General features: G+C 40.8%; 1 protein-coding gene across 1 annotated transcript in view; it reads right to left on the minus strand.

Annotated features, from left to right (window-relative positions):
- The window catches only part of LOC139422071 (serine/threonine-protein kinase 32A-like), a 55968-nt gene extending 31876 nt beyond the window's left edge, over positions 1 to 24092 (minus strand). Inside the window, exons 1-4 of the mRNA XM_071173217.1 lie at positions 24021 to 24092; positions 19790 to 19845; positions 19396 to 19547; positions 6562 to 6735 (exon numbers count right to left, since the gene is read on the minus strand). Of these exons, the coding sequence (XP_071029318.1) occupies positions 6562 to 6735; positions 19396 to 19547; positions 19790 to 19845; positions 24021 to 24072 (434 nt within the window). The 5' untranslated portion in view covers positions 24073 to 24092. The remainder of the gene's footprint in view (positions 1 to 6561; positions 6736 to 19395; positions 19548 to 19789; positions 19846 to 24020) is intronic.
- Between the last annotated feature and the right edge of the window lie 3092 nt (positions 24093 to 27184).

Raw genomic sequence — 27184 nt, forward strand, 5'->3', positions numbered from 1 at the left:
TAAGAGCTTTCTTTGTCTGCTTATATGTCCCCTTTATTTACCCTATGATTCTGACTTGGTGTACAGGGAGAACACTGTAAGAACGGCCCATGAATTCTGTTGCTGTACATTTCAAAAGTGCTGAACAAATAGTTATATTGACGATGTCCATCCTTGCTCGCTCGTTAATGTCTTAATCGGAATTACGGATTACCTCATGTACTTGTCATCCACTTATGCCATAGTTTGTACATCTCAATTGTCTGTAGAAACCACATTTGTTATGGTATAGGGGATGCTTGCGTCCCACTTGGTCAAAAGCCAGGGAAAATGCAGCGCAGCAAATTCAAATAAAATTATTTAAAAATCATAATTTCATTAAATCACACATGTAAGATACTAAATTAAAGCTACACTCGTTGTGAATCCAGCCAACATGTCAGACTTTAAAAAGGCTTTTCGGCGAAAGCATAAGAAGCTATTATCTGATGATAGCACAACAGTAAACAAAGAGGGTAGCATATTTCAACCCTGCAGGCACTAGACAAAACGCAGAAATAAAATATAAAACATGCCTTACCTTTGACGAGCTTCTTTTGTTGGCACTCCAATATGTCCCATAAACATCACAATTGGTCCTTCTGTTCGATTAATTCCATCCATATATATCCAAAATGTCCATTTATTTGGCGCGTTTGATCCAGAAAAAAACCAAATAACGCAACGTCACGTATTTCAAAAGTTGCCTGTAAACTTTGCCAAAACATTTCAAACTACTTTTATAATACAACCTTAGGTATTTTTAAACGTTATTAATCAATCAAATTGAAGATGGGTCTATCTGTGTTCAATACAGGAAGACAACAAACCAAGCTACTTTTCAAGTCTTGCGTCTTCAACTCTCAACAGTGTTACGCAGTTCCTAGATGGCCGTACTTCTTCATTGCACAAAGGAATAACCTCAACCAAATTCCAAAGACTGGTGACATCCAGTGGAAGAAGTAGGAACTGAAAACAAGTTCCTAAGAAATATTGTTTCCCAATGAGAAATACTGAACAGACAGAGACCTAAAAAAAAGAAATCTGAACGGTTAGTCCTCGGGGTTTTGCCTGCTACATAAGTTATGTTATACTCACAGACATGATTCAAACAGTTTTAGAAACTTCAGTGTATGTTCTATCCAAATCTACTAATAATACGCATATCACATATTCTTGGCATGAGTAGCAGGAAGTTGAAATCGGGCACGCTATTTATCCAAAAGTGAAAATGCTGCCCCCTATACCTTAAGAAGTTTTAAGCAAGTCAGCTTTATCAGCTATCTTTTTTGAAAGGCAGTAAATGTGAAAGGCAGTAATTGAGGCTGAATGAACTGTTTCGCTGCCAGACTAGAATCCTCTGACAGCCAGGTATAGCAGTGGTAAGGTGTAGGGACTGCTTTTGGGACTCTGCTGTTGGGACAGCTTTATGTAGGCAATGCAATTCATGTATTGTTTAGTGTTGTGTTGTGTAGTGGTTTTGCAGGGAATGCATCCCACCTTTTTTTTGCCCTAGCAAGATTTACATGCAAAAATCCCCACTGAGAAGGTGCTTCTCATTTCAAGCACATTTTAGTCCCCTTTCCTTCTCCTTGCCTCCTCTCCTCGATAACCTTTGACCTTTTTCAAAAGGAGGCCAGAGAGGACGGAGGAGAGAGGACGCAGAAGTTGAGCAAATCCAATTGAGAAAAGGCTTATGACTTTGTGGAATTTCATTGAATTGCACCAAATTAAATTCTACTGTCACTCAAACTCAAATTCAATTTCTACATCCTGTGTGATGTGGTCAAATCAATTCAAATTTCAACTCATGAGTTTTGAAAATCAATTAGAAAATTATGAATTAAGCCCAGCTCTGATCGGTCTCTCTTAAAGGAGAAGTTTTATTTTTTACAACCAAATCTCAATTTATGTTGTAAATGACATATTAAAAAAGGGTCCAGACACTTTTTTTTACATGTTTTTGATAAATATACCCCAAACAGCAAATCACTTCCTCATCCTCAATCTAAGAGACTAGTCAGGATCGAGGCAAAGATGATCGGAGCAAAGTACAGAGAGATCTTTGATGAAAACCTGCTCCAGAGCGCTCAGGACCTCAGACTGGGGTAGGGCTCACCTTCCAACAGGACAACGACCCTAAGCACACAGCCAAGACAATGCAGGAGTGGATTCAGGACAAGTCTCTGAATGTCCTTGAGTGGCCCAGCCAGAGCCCAGACTTGAACCCGATCAAACATCTCTGGAGAGACCTGAAAATAGCTGTGCAGCAACGCTCCCCATCCAACCTGACAGAGCTTGAGAGGATCTGCAGAGAAGAATGGGAGAAACTCCCCAAATACAAATGTGCCAAGCTTGTAGTGTCATACCCAAGAAGACTCAATGCTGTAGTCGCTGCTAAAGGTGCTTCAACAAAGTACTGAGTAAAGGGTCTGAATACTTATGTAAATGTGATATTTCTGGGGTTTTTAAAATACATTAGCAGTTTTTTGCTTTGTCATTATGGGGTTGTGTATGTAGACTGGTGAGGGGGGAAAAATAATTTAATCAATTTTAGTAGAAGTTGTAATGTAACAAAATGTGGAAAAAGTCAAGAGGTCTGAATACTGTCTGAAGGCACTGTACTTCAAGAAATTCGGACAACCTCATCAATCACGATGACCTGAGTTCTGACACTAAGATTATCATGAAACCACGAACAGGCATCAGAGCTCAGGCCTATCGAGGACAACTTATTCAATAAAATAGCATGATCAACAGTATCAAAAGCTTTTGACAGGTTCTCAAACAAAGCAGCACATTTCATTTTAGTGTCTAAAGCATTGACAAGATCATTAACAACTAAAGTGGTTGCTGTAATAGTGCTATGCCCAGGCCTAAACCCTGAACGGTTTACATTCAAAATACATTTCTCAGATAAAAAATATCAAAGTTGTACATTTACGAAGGAAATGGGTTGATAATTATTAGAGGAAAAATCCAGACAAACTCACTCATTCCTTTATGTTACAGTGTTAAATAACATTAAGATGTGAGAACAATATTTTTTGTGAACAAATGTTTCATTTTGGCGTTATAATAAGTCTTGTAGCAACATGGAAATTTGTTGTGGAAATCTGTTGCAGGTCAAGTCGACTACAAAATCCACAATGCAATGCTGTCTCTATGGGCCAGCTGGCTAGCTAGATAGCAAGGTAGCAAGCAAACGCAATAATACACAATAATACCAAAGACAATATCAGCATGTAAAGTAGCTGGCTAGTGTAGTTTGTTTAGGTGATTTTACAGGTTTCTCCTTTCTATAATATCTCTGGCAACGGCACCATGCAATGTACCCTGGACTAAAGAGGCAGACAGGAAAAATGTGCCAGAATAAATAACACACTTTTCAAGGTAGGAATATCGCAAAAATATGATCAATGGCTCATTCGAGAGAAGACATTCCCCCGAGTTATCACTTTATCACAGTGCTACGTCATACCGGATGGATTTCTGCCTGCTTGAATGCCAATAACTCAGAAACACATGAAAACATGAAATTACCCATGGAATCGATAGAACATCAATCAGAGATGCACAAAAACAATATCATATAACCCATTTTTTAAAACATTTCCTTTAAGATCACTACTATCCCCACCCTTATGGAGAGGCAACACAAGAGCTAATTTCAATACTTTTGGAATATTCCCTGATAACAATGTTAAATAAAAAATGTGGGTTATTGAGCCAACAATGATGGGGTGCTGCACACTTGGTCGGCCGCTGTGGATTTCTTGTTGTCTATTGCTAGCAATGAATCCAGGACTTATTTTTATGTTAGTAACCTTAAAGAAAATCTTGGACAATCATTCATTTGATCATTCAGCAAGTTTCCCCTATCAGCATGCAGCCCAATATATAACGCTCGTCTGTGATGGAAGAAGAGGAGGACCAATGCGCAGCGTGGTAAGTGTTCATATTTTTAATAATGTAATGAACACTGAACAAAACAAATAAACCGCCAACGAACAGTCCTGTATGGTGCTGGAAAAACACTGAACAGAAAATAATCACCTACACCACACAGGTGGGAAAAGGTTACCTAAGTATGATTCTCAATCAGAGACAACTAGCGACACCTGCCTCTGATTGAGAACCATACCAGGCCAAACACAAAAACACCACATAGAAAAAGGAACATAGACAACCCACCCAACTCACGCCCTGACCATACTAAAACAACGACATAACAAAAGATCTACGGTCAGAACGTGACACAATATCATTGTGAATAGGCTTAGAAGTTATTTCAAAGAGGTAGCCCGCTGAAATAAAATGGTGATTAAATGCATCAATGATGCCATTTTTTTTCCTGGAACGAGGCCCATGTCTGAATTAATTTGTTATGGCAGAAAGAAGGAAGTAGAACCCTTCAGGGATTTTAAATTTTTCCAGAATTTAGCCAGGTTTCAATTACAATCCAAAAGAGCGGTTGCATAATAATTCCAGAGTGTACCAGGCATTCGATCTACCTTTAACCCTTCATTTTTTGAAGGGAGCATGATTATCCACAATAGTATTGAAGACATCTGTAAAAAGGCTGAAAGCTACATCAGGTTCAGGGACAGCTGAAATATAATCAAGGTCACTAAAATAAAGATCATGTAAAAAAGCCTGTTCACTGAAGTTTTTAAAGTTCCTCCTTGTGACGTCACTAGACTTAGATTTTTGGTATTCCTACATCTCTAACACAAAGAACTGGGCAATGTTCATTAATATCTTGGGTGAAGACACCAGTATTTTCCTCTGGTGTATTCGTTGAAATAAGATCAATCAGAGTTGACTTTTAAGGCTCTTTAGAGTTGGGACGTGTAGGCTTAGTCACCAGCTGGGTTAAGTTTAAATCATTACACGTGTCTTTTAGATTGTCTGAAGCCTGCATTTCCCAATCATAATTTAGGTCACCCAGGATAATAACTTCTGATTGAGTATAACAAAACAACAAACTAGTTAACTCCTCGAGTACACAAAGGTTAGCAGAGGGAGGACGGTAGACCCCTATGACAGTTATGGATACATTTCTCCCCAAACAAAGGTTGAAAGATAGCTCAAAGGTTTTGATAAGGGAAATGGATTTCGTTAAAGAGACAGCGAAAGGATTTTTAATAAGAATGGCCACCACCTCTACCCTGTCTATCGGTTCTAAACACATTATAACCCTAAATATTAATAACAGAGTCCCAGAATGTCCAGATTTGTCTGCATAGCCCATATCTCGATGTAATCCAGTTTAGGAAGTAAGCTCTTAATGTTCAGATGGATCAATCCAAGTCCTTTATGGATTTTAAAATCACATAACTACGTTCAATAGGAAGTTGCAGGCTCTTTCTGATGGCTGATATTGATATAGTTGATATGGCTATAAGGTTGCATAGAACTCCCCCATTTACTCTACTCTATAGAGGAAAGACTGCAACCAATGTCAATATTAGGAACTCCCAGAGTAACCAATGATGGAATGTTATTAACTGACTTGCATGGGCTTTGGTTGCTATCGTGCATCAACTCAAGTCCTCTATGTGATTTGAAAACCGAGTGGGTATTACATTGTACATTTAAACTAATAACACTGGGTGAGCAGACCACAGTGGGCTTCTCTTTTGAGCTAAAAATAGCAGATCTAAGAGTGGAGTTCAATTGAATGAGTACAATATTACAACTGACCCCTGGCAGTATCGACAACAGTACGACAGTAATGCTTAGAAAGGATGGGAGGTATTACCTGAGCAGTGCTTGGACTGTCTTGGACTGTAAAAATCTTAACGCAGCCTTGAAATGTGACAAGAGGGTCCAGGATCCTAGATGGCTTGGGTGGAGTCCATCATCTCTTTAGAGCATCTTCGTTTACAAAAAGTGTCCGAATAGTCAATACAAGTTATGAGTGGCAGCTGTCTTTAAACCAGATATGAAGTGCTATGAGCCTGCTGAACTTTTCGCAGCTGCGACCCTGCGAAGGCACGAGGCCAGAGCCTTTCAGGGTGTTGATGAGCTCAATAAAATCCTGTTTCATTAGCTCTGATTGACCCTTTTTGATGTAATCTGATTCCACATGCGCTACGACAGCAGCTACCTGTAGCAGCAGACTACACAGAAAATCTAACAGCTGGATAGGGGAAACGTCTCGTGTTGAGCAAAAGGGAATGTATAACATTGTGGATAAAGTTTGGAATAACACAATTGCATGTGTACAACATCTGAAGACCTGCATCACTATACTGAGAGCTTTGCCGTTTCTAAAAGATCGTATATGTGTGTTTTTGGAGCCTTTGTTCATGTTTTTTGGGGGCCCCCATACTACACAATGAGGATGAGGAAGTGATTTGCTCTTTGGGATGTTTCTTTAAAACGTGAAATCTCCTAAAAAAATGTCTGGACCCTTCTATAACATGCCATTTACAATAGAGGTTTAGTTGTAAAAAAAAAAGAAAAAAGATTTGGTTGTAAAAAAATAACTTCTCTGTGGATGATGATGTGGATGATGAAGGTGTCTCTCCCACTCACCTGTGGATGATGCGTTTGCTGCGGAGGTAGCCCAGCGCCAGGGCGTTCTCACAGACGTACAGCTTGACAGTGCTCTCTGAGAAGTGAACGTTCTGCTGGAGGTGGTAGCGCAGGTCTCCTCCCAGCAACAGATCCACTACCATGAACATGTCCTCCTCATCCTGGAACGAGTACCTACAGGACAGGAGAGGAGGAGGAGGAGGAGGAGGAGAGGGAGGAGGAGGAGGAGGAGGAGGAGAGAGAGGAGGAGGAGGAGGAGGGTGTGAAAGAAGAGATGGAGGAAGAGGAGGCGGAAGAGGAAGATGTGGAGGAGGAGGAGGATGAAGAGGTGAAAGAGGAGGTAGAGGAGGAAGATGTGGAGGACGGGCTTGTGGAAATGGAGAAGGAAGAGGAGGAGGAGGAGGAGAGGGAGGAGGAGGGTGTGAAAGAAGTGGAGGCAGAGGAGGCAGAAGAGGAAGATGTGGAGGAGGAGGAGGATGAAGAGGTGAAAGAGGAGGTGGAGGAGGAAGATGTGGAGGACGGGGTTGTGGAGATGGAGAAGGAAGATGAGGAGGAGGGGAAGGGAGAAGAAAAGGAGGAAGAGAAAAAAGGAGAAGAAGAAGAATATCAGCCTATGACGTCCCATATTTCTTACATTTCTTACATATCCTAACAGCTTACAAGGTTTGATATTATTGTATTGTATTGGGAGTCAGAAACCAAATTGCTGTAATGTGACTCTTATGCAACTTGCCTCGGGGCGACAGGTAGCCTAGTGGTTAGAGCGTAGGACTTATAACTGAAAGGTTGAAAGATCGAATCCCCGAGCTAACAAGGTACAAATCTGTCGTTCTGCCCCTGAACAAGGCAGTTAACCCACTGTTTCTGGGTTGTCATTGAAAATAAGAAATTGTTCTTAACTGACTTGCCTAGTTAATAAAGGTATATTTAAAAAAATAAATAACACAAAATAGAAGAAACCAACACACCAACATCTATTCACTTCAATTACCTTGGTTTGCCAATATCCAACATGTGAACACGTTCTATTCAAATTTAGTGTGAGGCATGTAATGAAAGTGGAGGGTTAAATTATCAAGGCTAAAAGACAGCGCTGCAATCTTCATGACTACATGATGCAAAAGCCAGCAGAATATCCCCTTACGTTGCCGGTGAGCTCTCACAATGACTAAGCCAAGCCAGAGATGTCGCTAGGTATTCTAAGCCCAAACTAATTCCCAGAAAAGGCTATTCATTAGTGGCTAGTGATGGAAACACCACTCCAACACACTGATAGAACTGTTCCATCGAAAGAAGAAGCTTTATGTCAGGTGTGGTATGACAGAGCACATCCATCTATCAAGGGCTCCATCCATCTAGCAATCATGCAGCGGAGTGCCACAGCAGGCCTGCCAGATCAGACCTTGCCTGTTTCACTACTCCCCATTGATTTCACATGACGGAATTCCCACTGTTATCTGTACTTTCTCCTTTTGAATGGCTGGATAATGAGTCTATGGCACTGTAAAATAATTTGTATTTCACTCAAGACCTTCCTTGCTTGACTAGCCTAGAGTGAATCTCCAAGATAATCAACACAGATCAAAGGCAACTTTACACTTTCATTCTGAACATTCTGTTAGGTTCCACAGAAGTTTCTTATCTACTTGTTCGAAGTTCAGTGTAGTCATTTACGTCAGCGATCCATCCATACACTATCTTGTCACCTGTCAATGGAAGTCAAAGGTTTATTAGTGCTTCCATGCCTTTACTTCCTCTGTGAATAATACCAATCATTCAACTAAGGATGGTGGGGGGCTTGCTGCAGTAGGAGGACATCATGTCAATGACTTCAGGGCCAGAGAGTGAAGGATGGAGGGGGGCTTGCCAACCCTAAGTGTAGGATGGAGGGGGGCTTGTTGCACTAGGAGGACATCATGTCAATGACTTCAGGGCCAGAGAGTGTAGGATCGAGGGGGGCTTGTTGCACTAGGAGGACATCATGTCAATGACTTCAGGGCCAGAGAGTGTAGGATGGAGAGGAGCTTGCTGCAGTAGGAGGACATCATGTCAATGACTTCAGGGCCAGAGAGTGTAGGATGGAGGGGAGCTTGCTAACCCTAAGTGTAGGATGGAGGGGAGCTTGCCAACCCTAAGTGTAGGATGGAGGGGTGCGTGCTTCCTTCAGGGAAAACTCACCACTTTGTCCTCTCAGCAGCTCAGGTAGAATGGCTTGTTGGTCTATGGTCTGTCATAGTCATTGCAGAATAGAGCTTAACTGGTGTTTGGTGAGATCTCACTGTAAGTGCAACACAGTGAAAGCATAACACAGAGAGTGAACACTACCTACTGAATAGATGTCACAGAGCTGCAGAGTGGCTGTCTAACATCATTCCCTCAGGGGACAATGCCTTAAGGTTCACTGCTATAGGGTATTTCTCCTAAAAGGTTCACTACTATAGGGTATTTCTCCTAAAAGGTTCATTGCTGTAGGGTATTTCTCCTCTAAGATGCATAGATTTTAAAAAAGGCTCTGTGGTGAGCCTGCGAAGCCTCAGTGCCTCGTGGGGAACGCAGGGTTGTAAATTCGGCAAAGAGTATGAGGGACATCTGCAAAACAGAGCAGATTAATGGCTGCCTTTTCTAATAAACATACAGTATTTTTTATAAACAAGTGGAGAAGAGATGGCGCCGCCCACTAACCAGTGTATTATGGTCCTGAATGGCCGGGAGCATCCTGCGCCCCATAAATCACACAGACAGACAGAGGATGATAACTTAGGCCCACAGACGATGGTGTCATGATGTCACCAAAGTTTCCCAGTGTTCCGTCACGAGAAGGGCTGAAGGAAATTGTAAACCCAAAGTTAAGGAGGAGAGGAACTCACTCCTGGGAGCCTCTGCAGCTCTGCAGTCTTTAAAGCGGCAATCTGCGATTGCTAAAATGCATGGTATATAGCCATTGATTCTTGAAGAATATAAATTATAAATGCCTCATAAGCTTAGTTCAACTGTCACACTCCATGAGAACCCCAAAAATAAGCTTGTTTTACTTGTTATTGTAAACAAATCCTGTATAGCCTCAAAACATGATTAAATCTATGATTATGGATAGTCAGTCCTTGCACCATAGCTCTGTCTATAAATTTGAGAGCGGTCACATTTCTCTAGCCCCATTACTCAGCTGTTCACCAAAACAGTGGTGGGGTGGCCGCTGTGTTATTGTTTGAACTGCAGATTTCCCCTTTAAAACATCAAGAAATCAGTTGTGAGATGTTAAAGTACCTCTGAAGAGACAGTCTGACATGTTGGGGAGCTGGGGGATAGTTTGACAGAGCCACTGAGGCAAGTCAAAGCACCTGAGATCAAACACATGTAACTATCACATTAACATCAGATGCTGTACTGTATACTCTCACTGACAGTCTTCTCATGGGTGACTGTAGGTAAGAGTGGACTAGTTTAAAGTGTTGGACAAAAGTCTGAAAAAAGAAACAAGGAATTGAACTGTTTAGAAATTACAGCACTTTTTGTACATTGTTCCCCCGTTTTTAGGGGACCAGAAGTACTGGCACAAATGAACGTATATGTGCAGTAGCCCTTTCCTGCAGTCAATGACCAAAAGTGCCCTCTTTAGACTCATGGGTGAAATGTTAATAATATGTCATCATTTCATCATTAATTAAGATAATACATTTTTTACGACAAAATTACGGTTGCCACACCTGTCAGGTGAATGGATTATCTTGGCAAAGGAGAAACACTCTCTAACAGGGTCGTAAACAAATTTGTGCACAATATTTGAGATAAATAATATATTTGTACATATGGAAAATGAATCAGATCTTTTATTTCAGCACATGAAACATGGGACCAACACTTTACATGTTGCATTTATATTGTTGTTCAGTATATATCTGACATGGTACAGGTGTCTTCTTTTTTTAAGCCCATTACCACGTGTGTGAGATACAGTATATACTTTCGTTTCAGAGTAGATTTGTTAAAGACTACCAAGAATATCGCTGTTCGAGCATAAATAGCCCAATGCAGTAAAAGGTTAATGCAGTAAAAAGTGAAGTATTTGGTCCCATATGCATAGCATGCAATTCTTACATCAAGCTTGTGACTTTACAAATTTGTTGGATCCATTTGCTGTTTGTGTTCCAGATTATTTGTGCAAAATAGAAATGAATGGTAAATAATGTATTGTGTCATTTGAGTCATTTTTATTGTAAATGAGAATATAATATGTTTCTAAACACTTCTACATTAATGTGGATGCTACCACGACTACGAATAATACTGAATAAATTGTGAATAGTTATGAGAGGTCAGCGTGTCTTTGGGATATGATATTTGTGCGTCTGTAACTAATTAAGTATGCGAGAAATGGCAGTGGAAACTGGAAAAGCCTCTATGGGCAAATATTAATATAATAACCATCATATTGAGGTAAACTTGGAGTAATACGATTATATGGTGTGTGGTCCTCCCACTATGACTCGGGAAAGAATGGAGTTTATTAGGATACAGATCAAATAAATGATGATGAACTTCACAAGGTGGTGAAAGTGCACAGTGATCTTGACGCTCCTTTCCAATAAATATCGAGGGTCCTTTTCCGGTGACATGATCATTGATGCTTGAGTGCCATTGAAAAAATAACAAAAATTCTGCTCTCATCCATAATAATCTCATCATGTAGACTATCCTACCCGCACAGCCTACACGCACTGTATCCTCGAGCTGTTGGCTACTTAGCTAGAGCGAACGTGCCAAGACCAGAGTAGGCACATTTTCTATTTAATGCAACAGATTTTGTGACAAAACTGTGGGTAGAGTTGAAAATGCGTTGGGAACACATTGAACTTTAGATTTGTATTCAGTACATGAAAACTTAAGCGAAAAAGATACATTTTGTGTGCATTATGTCGTCACACTGATTTTTATCGCAGCAAGTCCATTTGGTGGAAACACCACTGGTGGGAACACATGCATATTTTCTTTGTGCAGATTCTAGAATATTCGCATGAAAATCTGTCACCAATTGGATGGAAACCTAGTTTATAATGGAACCAAAGAAGTGATTGCCACACATTCTGATGACTAAAACCTTGTCTGGTGAGTTAGATGTGTTTAGAAGGGCTTGCCAGTCAGATCTAAGAGAATCTAAGCATCTCAGTAGTGCTGTGCTCTGCATGGCAGTGCTCTCTATTTCTCTCTACAGAGCTCCTTCTGATGTTGGAAAAATACTCCTGGCTCAGCGGAGTCTGCCGAGGTGAGAGCGTCTGGGAGCTGTCACTAGCACTTACATAGGGAGAGGGACATGAATTGCCTTGTTTCCTGCAGGAGAAATATCAGTTTATTTTCCTTTACATTGTGGGCACTTATGGGGGAGAAAAGTAATGTTATTTATTTTTCTGTAATGTAGTGGCATGATCCAGCCAGCTTCCCCTCCTAAAGCCAGTCGGAATATTCATGAAGGAACGTGTTGGTTTAGCTGGAGTGGCCTGGAGAAGGGGGGATAGCAGTTCCTACCGGGAATCGATAGTGCACGAAGAGTCCGTAGCCTACTAAAGCCTAATCTAGTAGAAAATCAGATTCTTATGTTTCACTGGTGGTTTATTATTCTTGTTCCCACAGCACACTCTACTAAAGTGGGAAGTTGGTGAAACCTAACCATTATAGAATCTTATGCGGCGGTGGGGGAAATACATTTATAGGGTGTAATACAATACAATGGGTGTTTCTCAATATGCAAACAACCGTGCTCCACACTCTCATGTTCCGAGTGTAGTCTCTGACAATGTTCTTTTTAGTACGTTCTTGTGAGGATGAGAGTGTTGAGAATGCATAAAACATTACATTTGAGAAGCACTCCCCCTACTATATTACCTCACGCTTCACCTCCCATTCACGGAACTTTCTTCCAGCCAGGTCAACGGCAACAATAGACGAAACAAAATGTACACAAAGCAAACGTTTAATTTCATAACTATCAGCTAGATATGTGAATCGTAATAATCTAGTTAACCAGACAGTTTAACAGGCAAAGTGAACTAAAACGAATTGTATGCAAAATAGATGCCAATTCTTTGTGGCTATCTGGCTAGCTAACAGTGATAACTAGTCAGTTAGCCCTATTGACATATTATGGGCTTGCAATCTAGGGTACGTAGGCAAGTAAACATGCCAAAAACTAACAAAGCATGTATTTATTAATGTATCAAGATAACATATTTTAGTCAGGCAACATATGAGATGTATAGGCAACATTTCATTCCGAAGTCGGAGTGTATTTTCTCTCGCTTCAGCTCAAATAATGGCAGCCATTGATTTCAAGAACTTTTGCATTGCTCTTAATTGGTTGCGTCATATTTCTTTGCATACTTTCCATTGAAGCTTGCATCAATGCATGCTTCAAAATATTTACAAATGGAGTACGCAATCGAGAAGTGCCCTCCGTGCTCCGTTTCGCATACTTGGATTTGGACTCAGAGGCTGACCCTCCAGTGCTCCAATATGTGTGCTCGGAGCACGGTAGTATGCATTTTGAGAAACACCAAATGTAATAATCTATAATTTATGTTCTTAACCCTGGGCAACATGGGTCTGGGAGGCTCATAGGGATATTGGTATCCACAGTACTCTTCTACCATTACACATTGTTCAATTCAATACAATTGCGCTCCCCAAAAATGATGTTTTTTTTTTTACAGAAATGCACTACAATTTAAGCTTTAAACTTTCTCTCTGCCTTATGGCAAAATGGTAGAATTGCAGGATAATAGCTTTAAAGCTGCAACAACAGGAAATCTCTCTGCCCAATGACAACATTTTGAGAATGCAGGAGCTTGACAATGGCAAAAATGTATCTCCGATGCCAAAACAGACGGGCCTTTAAAATGTTCCAAGACTTGGTTCGTACAGTCCAAATACTGCCGAAGTCATAGTAAAACAATTTACTAAACCTCGAAGCCGTAAGACTGCTAAAAAGTTGGTTAAATAGCTAACCAAAAAGCTACCCGGACTATCTGAAATGATCCTTTTTTTTTTACTCATCACATACTGTATGCTGCTGCTACTGTTTATTATCAATCATGTTGCATCGTCACTTTATTCCTACACCGAACAAAAATATAAATGAAACATGCAACAACTTCAAAGATTTCACTGAGTTACAGTTCATATAAGGAAATGTGTCAATTTAAATAAATAAATTAGGCCCTAATCTATGGATTTCACACATCTGTTGGTCACAGATACTTAAAAAAAACTAGTCAATTGACGCACCTGTGCAACAATCTAAGTAACATAATGAAAAAATCCCATCAAAATCTGTCAGTTTAAACTAGAGATGGGCTGCATCTCAATCTACCACATCCACCTATGGCGGCCTTCAGCAATTCTGTCCCTACACTCACACCATGCACGCTACAGAACTCAAGTGTCTTTGAATATGTATGAATACATAGCTGAAATGGTCATCTGCCGTCTTGGCCTCGATAAATTACAAGCAATCACCACAGCTTACTGTAGAACTAAGACTATACTGTCCTAATGAGCCACATATGAGGCAGTGCAAACTTATGTAGAGAGCAAGAGAGAGAGAAAGAGCATCCCCAGCAGGTTGTGAGGGTGGCATAAACTGCCACCTGTTCATTATTTTCAACAAGCCTGGGATTCTGATTAGTTTTCTTGGCATGGAGTCTCCCACCCAGGTCAGTTTGTTCTACCGCACATGCAGTTTGAAAACACCATTCAGGCCAATTAGGAACCAGCATATCTCACAGTATGCTACTTGAGAGGTGGAATCCCGTGCAAAGAAAAGTAATGGACTGTGGACCAAAGGGTTCCAATTGATGTTTTTCCTGAAAAATATTCACACCCCTTGACCTTTTCCATATTTTATTGTGTTACAGCCTGAATTTTAAATAAATTAAATTGAAATAGTTTGTCACTGGCCTGAACACAATATCCCATAATGTCTAAGTGGAATTCTGTTTTTCATAATTGTTTTAAACAAATTGTTATGGCAAGCCTAAATAAGTTCAGGAGAATAAATGTGCTTAACAAGTCACATTATAAGTTGCATGGACTCCTTCTGTGTGCAGTAATATTGTTTAACATTCTTTTTTAATAACTACCTCATCTCTGTACCACAGGCATATAATTATCTGTAAGGTCCCTCAGTTGAGCAGTGAATTTCAAACAGATTTAACCACAAAGACCAGGGAGGTTTTCCAATGCTTCACAAATAAGGTCCCCTACTGGTACAGTAAAAGGGTAAAAAAAAATTGAGACCATGAATATCCCTTTGAGCATGATGAATTTCAGGGATTTCACCATGAGGCCAATGGGGACCTTAAAACAGTTACAGAGTTGAATTAATGGCTATGATAGGAGAAAACTGAGGATGAATCAACAACATTGTAGTTACTCCACAATACTAACCTAATTGATAGAATGAAAAGAACGAAGCCTGTGCAGAATACAAATATTCTAAAACATACATCCTGTTTGCAACAAGGCACTAAAGTAATACAACAAAAGTTGAGGCAAGGAAATTACATTTTTGTCCTTAATACGGAGCGTTATGTTTGAGGCAAATCCAATACAACACATTAGTGAGTACCACTCTCCATATTTTCAAGCATAGTGGTGGCTGCATCATGTTATGGGTATGCTTGTAATCATTAAGGACTGGGGAGTTTTTCAGGATAAAAAAGAAACAGAATGGGGCTAAGCACAGGCAAATTCCTCAATAAAAATCTGTTTCAGTCTGCTTTCCACCAGACACTGGGAGATGACATAACCTTTCAGCAGGAGTTGCTTACCAAGAAGAAAATGAATGTTTCTGAGTGGCCGAGTTACAGATTAGACTTAAATATACTTGAAAATGTATGGCAAGACCTGAAAATGGTTGTCTAGCAATGATCAACAACCAATTTGACAGGGCTTGAAGAATTCTGAAAAGAGTAATGGGAACAATTTGCACAATCCTGGTGTGGAAAGCTCTTAGAAACTTACCCAGAAAGACTCACAGCTGTAATTGCTGCCAAAGGTGCTTCCACAAAGAATTGACCTGGGGGTGTGAATACTTATGTAAAAAATACATTTCTGTATTTCATTTTCTATAAAATCTAGAAACAGGTTTTCACTTTGTCATTGCGGGGTATTGGACGTAGATGGGTGAGAAAAAACAAACAATTTTGAATTCAGGCTATAACAACAAAATGTGGAATAAGTCAAGGGGTATGAATATTTTCTGAAGGCACTGTAAGTCCAGATATTAGTTTCGCAAAGTGGCCTATAATGCACAACATAATGTATATTCTAGCACATTTACAGCACATTTACTATAATGTATGTTTAATTGACTCCCATTTTGTATCTGTAATTGCCTCCAAATCAATGAAATGTTCCAAGGCCATTACTCTCTGGTTTACGTTGGAGTTTGCATATTTAGACAGAACAAACACACCTTGAATCAATAACAAGAAGTCTAATGAATAGCTTATAGTTCAGCTCAATTTAATTGACAAAGTCAACACAGTGCTGATAGAAATACTGGAACAACTTTCACAATCAGGTAGCCTACAAAAAGCAATCACTGACTGACACACACACACACACACACACACACACACACACACACACACACACACACACACACACACACACACACACACACACACACACACACACACACACACACACACACACACACACACACACACACACACACACACACACACACACACACACACACACACACACACACACACACACACACACACACACACACACACTTAGAGAGAGAACTGAGGCCAGCTCAGAAGTAGCTGATTTAAGCCTGCCTCTGCAGAACAGACCTGGATGAGTCCCCCCAATGTGACGGTGTTACATTGATTCCGGTCCCTCGGTTGACTGACAGCTCCCTTCAGCCAGAGGCTAATACTCCTTCAGCTGCTGTCGACCGTGGGGAGAAATTTCGCCCCATCCCAGCAGCCCCGGCTGAGGAGGCACAAACTACAATATGAGGCATCAAGGTCACGCCACTGTCTTCTGCCTTAACGCGCTTCATCTGCAGTCCACTGAGCTGCCTCCCCCTCAGCGAGACCATCCCAGCACTGTGACCTTCCACTAACTGACCTGACAACCTGCCAAAAGAAGGGCATACTAGTGTCCTGTAACATAACGTGATGTTTGAATAAACCAAGACACTGAGGGAACAGTGACGTTATGTAGAGAGGCCCCCGTGTGCATTATGGGGATTGTGGATCACTCCCTGGGTCGTTCGGTACACAAGGTATTGCAGATTGTATGGCAATAAGACTAATAGGCGTGTTTACTGTATGCAGGTAACCTTCCTGGTTAAATAAAGGACAAATAGTGAAGAACTGTTTTTGACGCATTGAGACCATTACAAAATAAGCATGTTGAATGAAAGACATGAGACACTTCCCTACCTCACTGATGCCAATGAACATTCTTGTCCATGCACTTCATTAACTTCAAGTCCTTGTTCTTCTTCATTGTCGATTCAGTAAAGCAATTTCTGCCTTGTGATGCTCGCCACAGGATGTGGTGTGAGATAGAAAATTCACCTTCAATAAAATATCTTCCTTCATTGTCTCCGCTCCATCCAGTTTCACTGACAGCAACAGCTCAGGATGACGCCCACACCACCCAGTTTCCATAAAGGCCCTGTCTGTCTCTGAGTAGGCACTTCTGCATCATCAATAGTAAAAATACATGCTTGCCTTGGTAGAGTGAGTGATGTGCAGCTGAGTCGGGCTCTGGGTCGGATGCCTAGTGTGTGTGTGTGTGTGTCTCTCTCTCTCTCTCTCTCTCTCTCTCTCTCTCTCTCTCTGACTAAGTTCAGTATCTCTTTACAATGTACTTACAGTACCAGTCAAAAGTTTGGACACACCTACTCATTCAAGGGTTTTTCTTAATTTTACTATTTTCTACATTGTAGAATAATAGTGAAGACATCAAAACTATGAAAAAAGACATCATGTAGTAACCAAAAAAGTGTTCCCAACAAAGATTCTTGAGGAATGCTTCTCCAACCGTCTTGAAGAAGTTCCCACATATGCTGAGCCCTTGTTGGCTGCTTTTCATTCACCCTGTGGTCCAAATCATCCCAAACCATCTCAATTGGGTTGGGGTCGGGTGATTGCGAAGGCCAGGTCATCCGATGCAGCACTCCATCCCTCTCCTTCTTGGTCAAATAGCCCTTACACAGCCTTGAGGTGTGTTTTGGGTCATTGTCCTGTTGAAAAACAAATGATAGTCCCTCTAAGCGCAAACCAGATCGGATGGCTATCGCTGCAGGATGCTGTGCTAGCCATGCTGGTTAAATGTGTTTTTGAATTCTAAATAAATCACTGAGTGTCACCAGAAAAGCACCCCCACACCATTACACCTCTTCCTCCATGCTTCACAGTGGTAACCACACATGCGGAGATCATCCATTCACGTACTCTGCGTCTCACAAAGACATGGCGGTTGGAACCAAAAATCTCAAATTTGGACTCATCAGACCAAAGGACAGATTTCCACCAATCTAATGTCCATTGCTCATGTTCTGAGCCCAAGCAAGTCTCTTCTTAATATTGGTGTCCTTTAGTAGTGGTTTCTTTGCAGCAATTCGACCATGAAGGCCTGATTCATGCAGTCTCCTCTGAACAGCTGATGTTGAGATGTGTCTGTTACTTGAACTCTGTGAAGCATTTATTTGGGCTGCAATCTGAGGTGCAGTTAACTGTCATGAAATTATCCTCCGCAGCAGTTAACTCTGGGTCTTCCTTTCCTGTGGTGGTCCTCATGAGAGCAAGTTTCGTCATAGCGCTTGACGGTTTTTGCGACTGCACTTGAAGAAACTTTCTGTTATAAAGACATGTTCTTGAAATTTTCCGGATTGAATGACCTTCATGTTTTAATGTAATGATGGACTGTCGTTTTTCTGTTCATGCCATAATATTGACTAGCCAAATAGGACTATCTCCTGTTTATCACCACTACTTTGTAACAACTGATTGGCTCAAAAGCATTAAGAATAAAATAAATTCCACAAATGAACTTTTAACAAGGCACCCATGTTAATTGAAATACTACCTCATGAAGCTGGTTGAGAGAATGCCAAGAGTGTGCAAAGCTGTCATCAAGGCAAAGGTTGGCTACTTTGAAGAATCTCAAATATATAACCTATTTTGATTTGTTAAACACTTCTTTGGTTACTACATGATTCCATATGTGTTATTTCATAGTTTGATGTCGTCACTATTATTCTACAATGTAGAAAATAGTCCAAATAAAGAACAATCCTTGAATGAGTAGGTGTGTCCAAACTTTTGACTGGTACTGTACTTCAATAATCCTTCACAAGTAACTACCCACAGGATTTTCAAAGACAAAAAGTCTGAGGTTTTGTTCCACTTTTTTTGTGTTGTTTGTCCTCCTCCATTCTATACGTCAAAGCCTTGGCTGAGCAAACATAAATGTTAGATTGGAGAGGGCATTCAAGCTTCTGCCACTTTCAAGGTGAGAGTCCTCTCGCTACAGATGCTTTATCACTGTATTCAAAGCCCTTGTTCCTAACAGTTGCTGTTGTTTCTTTCTTTCTTGTTCCTTTCTTTCTTTAACGAATGCCCCCCCCCCCCCCACCACACACACACACACACACACACACACACACACACACACACACACACACACACACACACACACACACACACACACACACACACACACACACACACACACACACACACACACACACACACACACACACACACACACACACACACACACACACACACACACACAGAGAATGAGCCTTACCAGAAGTTGACAAGGAAAGGATGCTCGAGGTTCCGCATGATCTGCATTTCCTTGAAAACATTGCGGACCTCGTTCCGTTCCACACACTTCAGTTTGTTCATATACTTCATGGCGTACATTTTCTTTGTGTCCTTCTTCTGCACAATGCACACCTAGAGAGAAACAGACAATAGCTCTGCATACTCTCCTGCTATCAACTTAGTTTACTGAATGGGTTCCTTGCTGATCATTGCATTGTGGTTTTACTTAGATGTAAACACAAGCTGTAAGAAAGTTCTTTGATAGAATGTGAAAGTACTGTTCTACTGCATCTGTGGCTCCTATTGTCAAGACAACTAAGAACCGATTATTTCAAGTGGAGGTTGGACTCAGCAATTTACCAAAACAGACTTACCTTCCCGAAACTTCCTTTCCCGATAGCCCTTAGGATCTGGAAGTGGTCAAAATTGACTGGGGAAAGAAGAGGAGCATCTCTTTATTTTCATATTCGCAGGCAAACAGCATACAATTTTATACAATCACAATCTTGTTGTATTACATAGAGCATGCACGAGAAAACACTAAATGGCACTAGAAACAATTGACATTCAGTGTCCTTTTTAACTTATGTGAGGCAGTGTTATTATCTCAAATGGAAAAGGATCTAAATGTGAAGTCATTTTGGCCGGGGTAAGTGGGACTACACTCCCAGTCAAAAGTGTCATGCCCATTGGGGGCACAGGGGCATGTTCCCCCTCAGATTTATCCTGTTTTAAAATATACTGTATATATATATAGTTTTAGTGGAGCATTTTTTTGTTAAATGTGTTGTTGTTTTTCTGTAATACTGCTTGTCAACTAGCAATTTTATGAAGTTGGCCCAGATAGGTTCCCAATCTCACACCTCATAACTATCTGCAAAGAAGCCATTTCAGGTTATTAATGAAGTTAGAGTAGCTAGCTTGTCTAACTATCTTAGCTGGCATGCCTGCTAGCAAGCAATAACTAAATGTACTGATGATTTTTGGGGTGCAGGACGCCCCTGCTCCCAGTCCCAATTTAACCCGAACCTGCACCAGTTATCAGTCTAATCTCAAAAAACATTTATATTCAATTGGAACCAGTTGTGGCCTGTCTTCACAGCCATGGCAATCGAAACATAGGGTTATCCCTCTTTCTATCTGCCATCTCCCAGGGTGACGTGCAGCTGCCACCAACTCTCTCTCTCGCTCTGGCCCCGGTCATGTGACCTGTCCGGTGTACCCCCGCCGAGCAGCGACACCTCACATCCCCTCCGAGTGGATGGATTGGATGTGACAGTTAATGATATGCTCTGTTAGTCCTGTATCAGTGGCACTTCCCCTCTCCGCTACTTGTGTTTCACTGTTCACTACAGGCTCTGAGCCTAACTCTGGTTCTGATGTGGTTTTAGGGAAGGACAGCTGTGGTTTGACTGCGAGGAGAGCAGAGCAGCGGGTGCACAGAGACAGAGGCTGCGGGTGCCGGTTAGTTACTCTTTCTCTATGTCTCTGTCTGTCTCCCCTCCCCCTCTCTGTGATGATCACAAAGGCAGGAAGCTCTAGCGGAGCCCCATATACACTAGTACGCAGCCATGACTGAGTAAGTCATGCGGTTGCTGTGGTGACTGAAACAGAACCCACAGGTCCCAGTCAGCCGGAGCGTGAATAAGGCATGATCACCAGACAGGCGTGCCCATTAAGAGAAGTGAAAGCCCCAGGGGACAGACAGACAGACAGCAGACATGGAGGGGGGACAGGTCACAGCTTTGGCATGATTGTCAACAGAACAAAGTCACAGAACAAAGAACACTTAATTCCCAATCCCATTCTTAATAGACTTATAAAGCACTCAGTCCTGTTGATGTACTAAATCTCTCTCTATGGTTCTCTATCTGTCATTTGTCCTGTTATTTCTCTGGCCAACACCAATCCCAGGTGCCCAGGCAGTAAATTCAGGGCATTGGAAAATTGAACACTCAGCTGCAATGTCAAAGCCACAACAACAATGTCAAGGAGCACTCCAGTTATTTTGAACTCCCAAGTATAACATTTAAGGAAATAACAAATGTTGAAAGAAATGTATGACGATTATTCTGGCAACGGCATAAGAATACCACGTGGCTGGAGTCACAGCAAACAATGTCCATAGTGTACACTCTAGAAAAGATACTGTACAATTGTACAGATATACAGTTGAAGTCAGAAGTTTACATACACCTTAGCCAAATACATTTAAACTCAGTTTTTCACAATTCCTGACATTTAATCCTAGTAAAAATTCCCTGTTTTTGGTCAATTAGGATCACCACTTCATTTTAAGAATGTGAAATGTCAGAATAATAGTAGTGAGAATGATTTATTTCAGCTTTTATTTCTGTCATCACATTCCCAGTGGGTCAGGAGTTTACATTCACTCAATTAGTATTTGGTGGCATTGCCTTTAAATTGTTTAACTTGAGTCAAACGTTTCAGGTAGACTTCCACAAGCTTTCCACACTAAGTTGGGTGAATTTTGGCCCATTCCTCCTGACAGAGCTGGTGTAACTGAGTCAGGTTTGTAGACCTTCTTGCTCGCGCACGCGTTTTCAATTCTGCCCACAAATTTTCTATAGGATTGAGGTCAGGGCTTTGTGATGACCACTCCAATACCTTGACTTTGTTGTCCTTAAGCCATTTTGCCACAACTTTGGAAGTATGCTTGAGGTCAATGTCCATTTGGAAGACCCATTTGCGACCAAGCTTTAACTTCCTGACTGATGTCTTGAGATGTTGTTTCAATATGTCCACATAATTTCCCTACCTCATGATGCCATCTATTTTGTGAAGTGCACCAGTCCCTCCTGCAGCAAAGCACCCCCACAATATGATGCTGCCACCCCCGTGCTCCACGGTTGCGATGGTGTTCTTCGGCTTGCAAGCCTCCCCCTTTTTCCTCCAAACATAACGATGGTCATCATGGCCAAACAGTTCTGTTTTTGTTTCATCAGACCAGAGGACATTTCTCTAAAAAGTACGATCTTTGTCCCCATGTGCAGTTGAAAACCGTAGTCTGACTTTTTTATGGCTGTTTTAGAGCAGTGGCTTCTTCCTTGCTGAGCGGCCTTTCAGGTTATGTCGATATAGGACTCGTTTTACTGTGAATATAGATACTTTTTTACCTGTTTCCTCCACCATCTTCACAAGGTCCTTTGCTATTGTTCTGGGATTGATTTGCACTTTTCGCACCAAAGTACGTTCATCTCTAGGAGACAGAACGGGTCTCCTTCCTGAGCGGTATGACGGCTGCGTGGTCCCATGGTGTTTATACTTGCGTACTATTGTTTGTACAGATGAACCTGGTACCTTCAGGCGTTTGGACATTGCTCCCAAGGATGAACCAGACTTGTGTAGGTCTACAATTTTTTTTCTGAGGTCTTGGCTGATTTCTTTTAATTTTCCCATGTTGTCAAGCAAAGATGCACTGAGTTTGAAGGTAGGCCTTGAAATACATCCACAGGTGTATCAGAAGCTTCTAAAGCCATGACATAATTTTCTGGAATTTTCCAAGCTGTTTAAAGGCACAGTCAACTTAATGTATGTAAACTTCTGACCCACTGGAATTGTGATACAGTGAATTATAAGTGAAATAATCAGTCAGTAAACAATTGTTGGAAAAACTACTTGTGTCATGCACAAAGTCGATGTCCTAACCGACTTGCCAAAACTATAGTTTGTTAACAAAAAATGTGTGGAGTGTTTAAAAAACAAGTTTTAATGACTCCAACCTAAGGTTATGTAAACTTCTGCTTAAACTGTAAATGTATAGGTGAAAGGTACAGCTTTCATGTATGTGTGTTTTTCTCTGAAAAGGAGAGCATTCACTCTGTCTGTCACAGCTGACCTACAAATAAATAATCATTTGCTAATGCTTTGTCACCTTCATTCATTTGATACAGCTAAACATTTGCATAACACGTTAGCCTACTCCCACTGATGTGCTCTATAAGCTGTTACAGTAACTGTATTCTAGTGAGTGAAGAAGGTTAGCTGTAGAAAACCTTAGATCATCACTTATTGGCTTCCAAAATGTAAAACACCCTCAGATGACAGCTGATTCATTATGTAATATATAGAAAAACATTGAGTCTTTAATTAAAAGGGAACCAAGTGACAGTCCTTGAATTGCTGATGTACTCTTAACTCTGTCGACTTGTTGGGGTTTTGCCAAAGTGAGTGAATTCAACCTAGAGGATTTGTCACATTCAAAGATGTTGAATTCCACTTAGCTAGTATATACTGTAAGCCCAGCACAGTGCATAATTACACATAGAACGCTATATTATAGGAATTATATGATCTCTATGACACAATGTCTGCATACCTGAATGATCATGACTACCATCACACTTTTCAGAAACACATAGCTAGCTACCTTATGAGACTTTAAGAAATCTGTTAGGAACCGTGGCTTTACTGATGCTTACATTTCTATTGATGTACTGCATCTTCTTCATCTGTTTGTTCAATCTATCGTCTTCATTTTTGATACAGAGGCCACTGGAGTACACTCAGAGAAGACAAATCCAAAAGGAGAAATGTCTAATAGTCCTCATTGCTCACTTTATAACAGGCTCGGTCATTACTCACCCTCCTCTGTGTCATCGGTGACGGAAGCCTTGTTGGATTGTCCCAGCCCCATGTCTGTTCCTGTAGTCCCCAGCCAGGCAGGTCCCTCTCAACTCAGTATGGTATAGCTGTCCCACAGCCAGGGAGACATAGCCTGGAGCCTGGGCTGGACCAACCTCCCTAGATCCACCGGTTGGGTTGATTGGAACTTGGCCTGTACTCTTCTCTGTACTCTATGGTTCCACACCCAGGGGTGTGGATCTATCTCTGACCCCCCTTAACAGGAAACCAAACTATATAAGAGAAGAACACACAAACATGACACAATGTGTCAAAATCAAGAAGGGAGGGGGCTGAGTGGTTGAGCCAACACATCACGGTAATGCTCTACTCGTGTTGGTAGGAGATTGTCGAGAGATGCTCTTTCCGATTGTGAACGTGCCAAATTCTTCGAAGGAGTAAACCCAGCAAACCAAAATTGGTTCTGTGAAAGTTCCCAGAACATTCGTTAGGTTGCAAAAAATGTTCTCCTAACACAAAAACTGTCCAGTCGTGATGATGATTATAGAATGTTTGTCTAAAACATTTGCCTGATTTTGCAAGAATGTTCCTAGAAAACATTTAATCTGTTCTTTAAAAGTCCCCAGAATGTTTAATTATATTGTGGGAACAGTCTGGTGAGAACATTGGGGTGACATAACAAAATATATTCACAACAACAACAAAAACATGTCCAGTTGTGCAGATGATTCTACAATGTTTATTTTAGGCTGCAAAAAAAAATATCACAAAACACATTTACCTGAGGTTACAAAAACATTCCCAGAAAACATTTTGTGTGTTCCCAAAACACAAATAAACTGTCCAGCTGTGCTGACATTCAGATAATGTTTGTATCAGGGTGCACAAACCATTCCTTTGATGTTGCAAGAATGTTGACAGAACAGCCTTTCTGAGATCTTTAAAGGATCCCAGAACATTTAATTAGGTTGTGGGAACAGTGTGGGTACATTACAAGATATAGGATCCAAAACCACAAATGTACTCAGTTGTGATGACATTCATACAATGTTTAAGTTAGGTTGCACAGGACATTCCTATAATGTTGTAAGAACGTTTCAGAAGCCCTTTCCTGCAGTCAAATTACCTAGTGGCCTCAAATTACCTAGTGGCCTTATTAAATGTTTTCATAATTAAAAAAAATATTAACATAACTTCAAAAACCAGCTGAAAATCTGGTGTTTCTATGTCAAACAGTTTTGTTATATTTCAGTCTTCTGTAATGTACAGTATCAGTCAAAAGTTTGAACACACCTACCCCTTCAAGAGTTTTTCTTTATTTTTACTATTTTCTACATTTAAAATAATAGTGAATACATCAAAACTATGAAATAACACATATAGAATCATGTAGTAACCAAAAATGAGTTAAACAAATAAAAATATATTTTAGATTCTTCAAAGTAGCCACCCTTTGCCTAGATGACAGCTTTGCACACTCTTGGCATTCTCTCAACCAGCTTAACCTGGAAAGCTTTTCCAACAGCCTTGAAGGAGTTCCCATATATGCTGACCACCTGTTGGCTTCTTTTCATTCCCTCTGCGGTCCAACTCATCCCAAACCATCTCAATTGGGTTGAGGTCGGGAGATTGTGGAGGCCATGACATCTGATGCAGCACTCCATCACACTACTTATTTGTCAAATAGCCATTACACTGCCTGGAGGTGTGTGGGTCATTGTCCTGTCGAAAAGCAAATGATAGTCCCAATAACCGCAAACCAGATGGAATGGAGTATTGCTGCAGAATGCTGTGGTAGCCATGCTGGTTAAGTGTGCCTTGAATTATGCTTTACGGTGGGAACCACACATGCTGAGATCACAAAGACATGGCGGTTGGATACCAAAATCTCAAATTTGGACTCATGTTGTGCCAAAAGGACAGAATTTCCACCGGTCTAATGTCCATTGCTCATGTTTCTTGGCCCAAGCATGTCTCTTCTTATTATTGGTGTCCTTTAGTAGTGGTTTGTTTGCAGCAATTCGATCATGAAGGCTTGATTCACACAGTCTCCTCTGAACAGCTGATGTTGAGATGTGTCTGTTACTTGAACTCTGTAAAGCATTTATTTAAGCTGCAATTTCTGAGGCTGGTAACTTTAATGAACTTCTGGGTCTTCCTTTCATGTGGCGGTCCTCATTAGAGCCAGTTTCATCATAGCGCTTGAAAGTTCTTGCGACTGCACTTGAAGAAACTTTCAAAGTTCTTGACATTTTCCGGATAGACTGACCTTTATGTCTTAAAGTAATGATGGACTGTCATTTCTCTTTGCTTATTTGAGCTGTTCTTGCCATAGTCTTATACCAAATAGGGTTATTTTCTGTATACCACGCCTACCATGTCACAACACAACTGATTGGCTCAAACACATTAAGGAAAGAAATTCTACAAATTAACTTTTAACTCCAGGATGCTGACCTTTTAGGCAGAGTTGCAAAGAACTGACTGGCCAATAAACAGACTGGCAAATAAACATAAAAGATTAAGATGGGTAAAAGAACACAGACACTGGACAGAGGAACTCTGCCTAGAAGGCCAGCATCCCAGAGGCATCTGTTTCTCAAACTAGACAATCTAATGTACTTGTACTCCTGCTTAGTTGTGCACCAGGGCCTCCCACTCTTCTTTCTATTCTTGTTAGAGACCGTTTGCGCTGTTCTGTGAAGGGAGTAGTACACAGCGTTGTATGAGATCTTCAGTTTCTTGGCAATTTCTCACAAGGAATAGCCTTCATTTCTCAGAACAAGAATAGACTGACGAGTTTCAGAAGAAAGTGCTTTGTTTCTGGCCATTTTGAGCCTGTAATCAAACCCACAAATGCTGATGCTCCAGACACTCAACTAATCTAAAGAAGGCCAGTTTAATTGCTTCTTTAATCAGGACAACAGTTTACAGTTGTGCTAACATATTTGCAAAAGGGTTTTCTAATGATCAATTAGCCTTTTTAAAAATTTAAAAATTAGCTAACACAACATGCCATTGGAACATAGGAGTGATGGTTGCTGGTAATGGGCCTCTGTACGCCTATGTAGATAATCCATAAAAAATCTGCCGTTTCCAGCTACAATAGTCATTTGCAACATTAACAATGTTTACTCTACACTATATTTCTGATCAATTTGATG

Source organism: Oncorhynchus clarkii, chromosome 12 (assembly GCF_045791955.1).
Source record: "Oncorhynchus clarkii lewisi isolate Uvic-CL-2024 chromosome 12, UVic_Ocla_1.0, whole genome shotgun sequence".
NCBI lineage: Eukaryota > Metazoa > Chordata > Actinopteri > Salmoniformes > Salmonidae > Oncorhynchus > Oncorhynchus clarkii.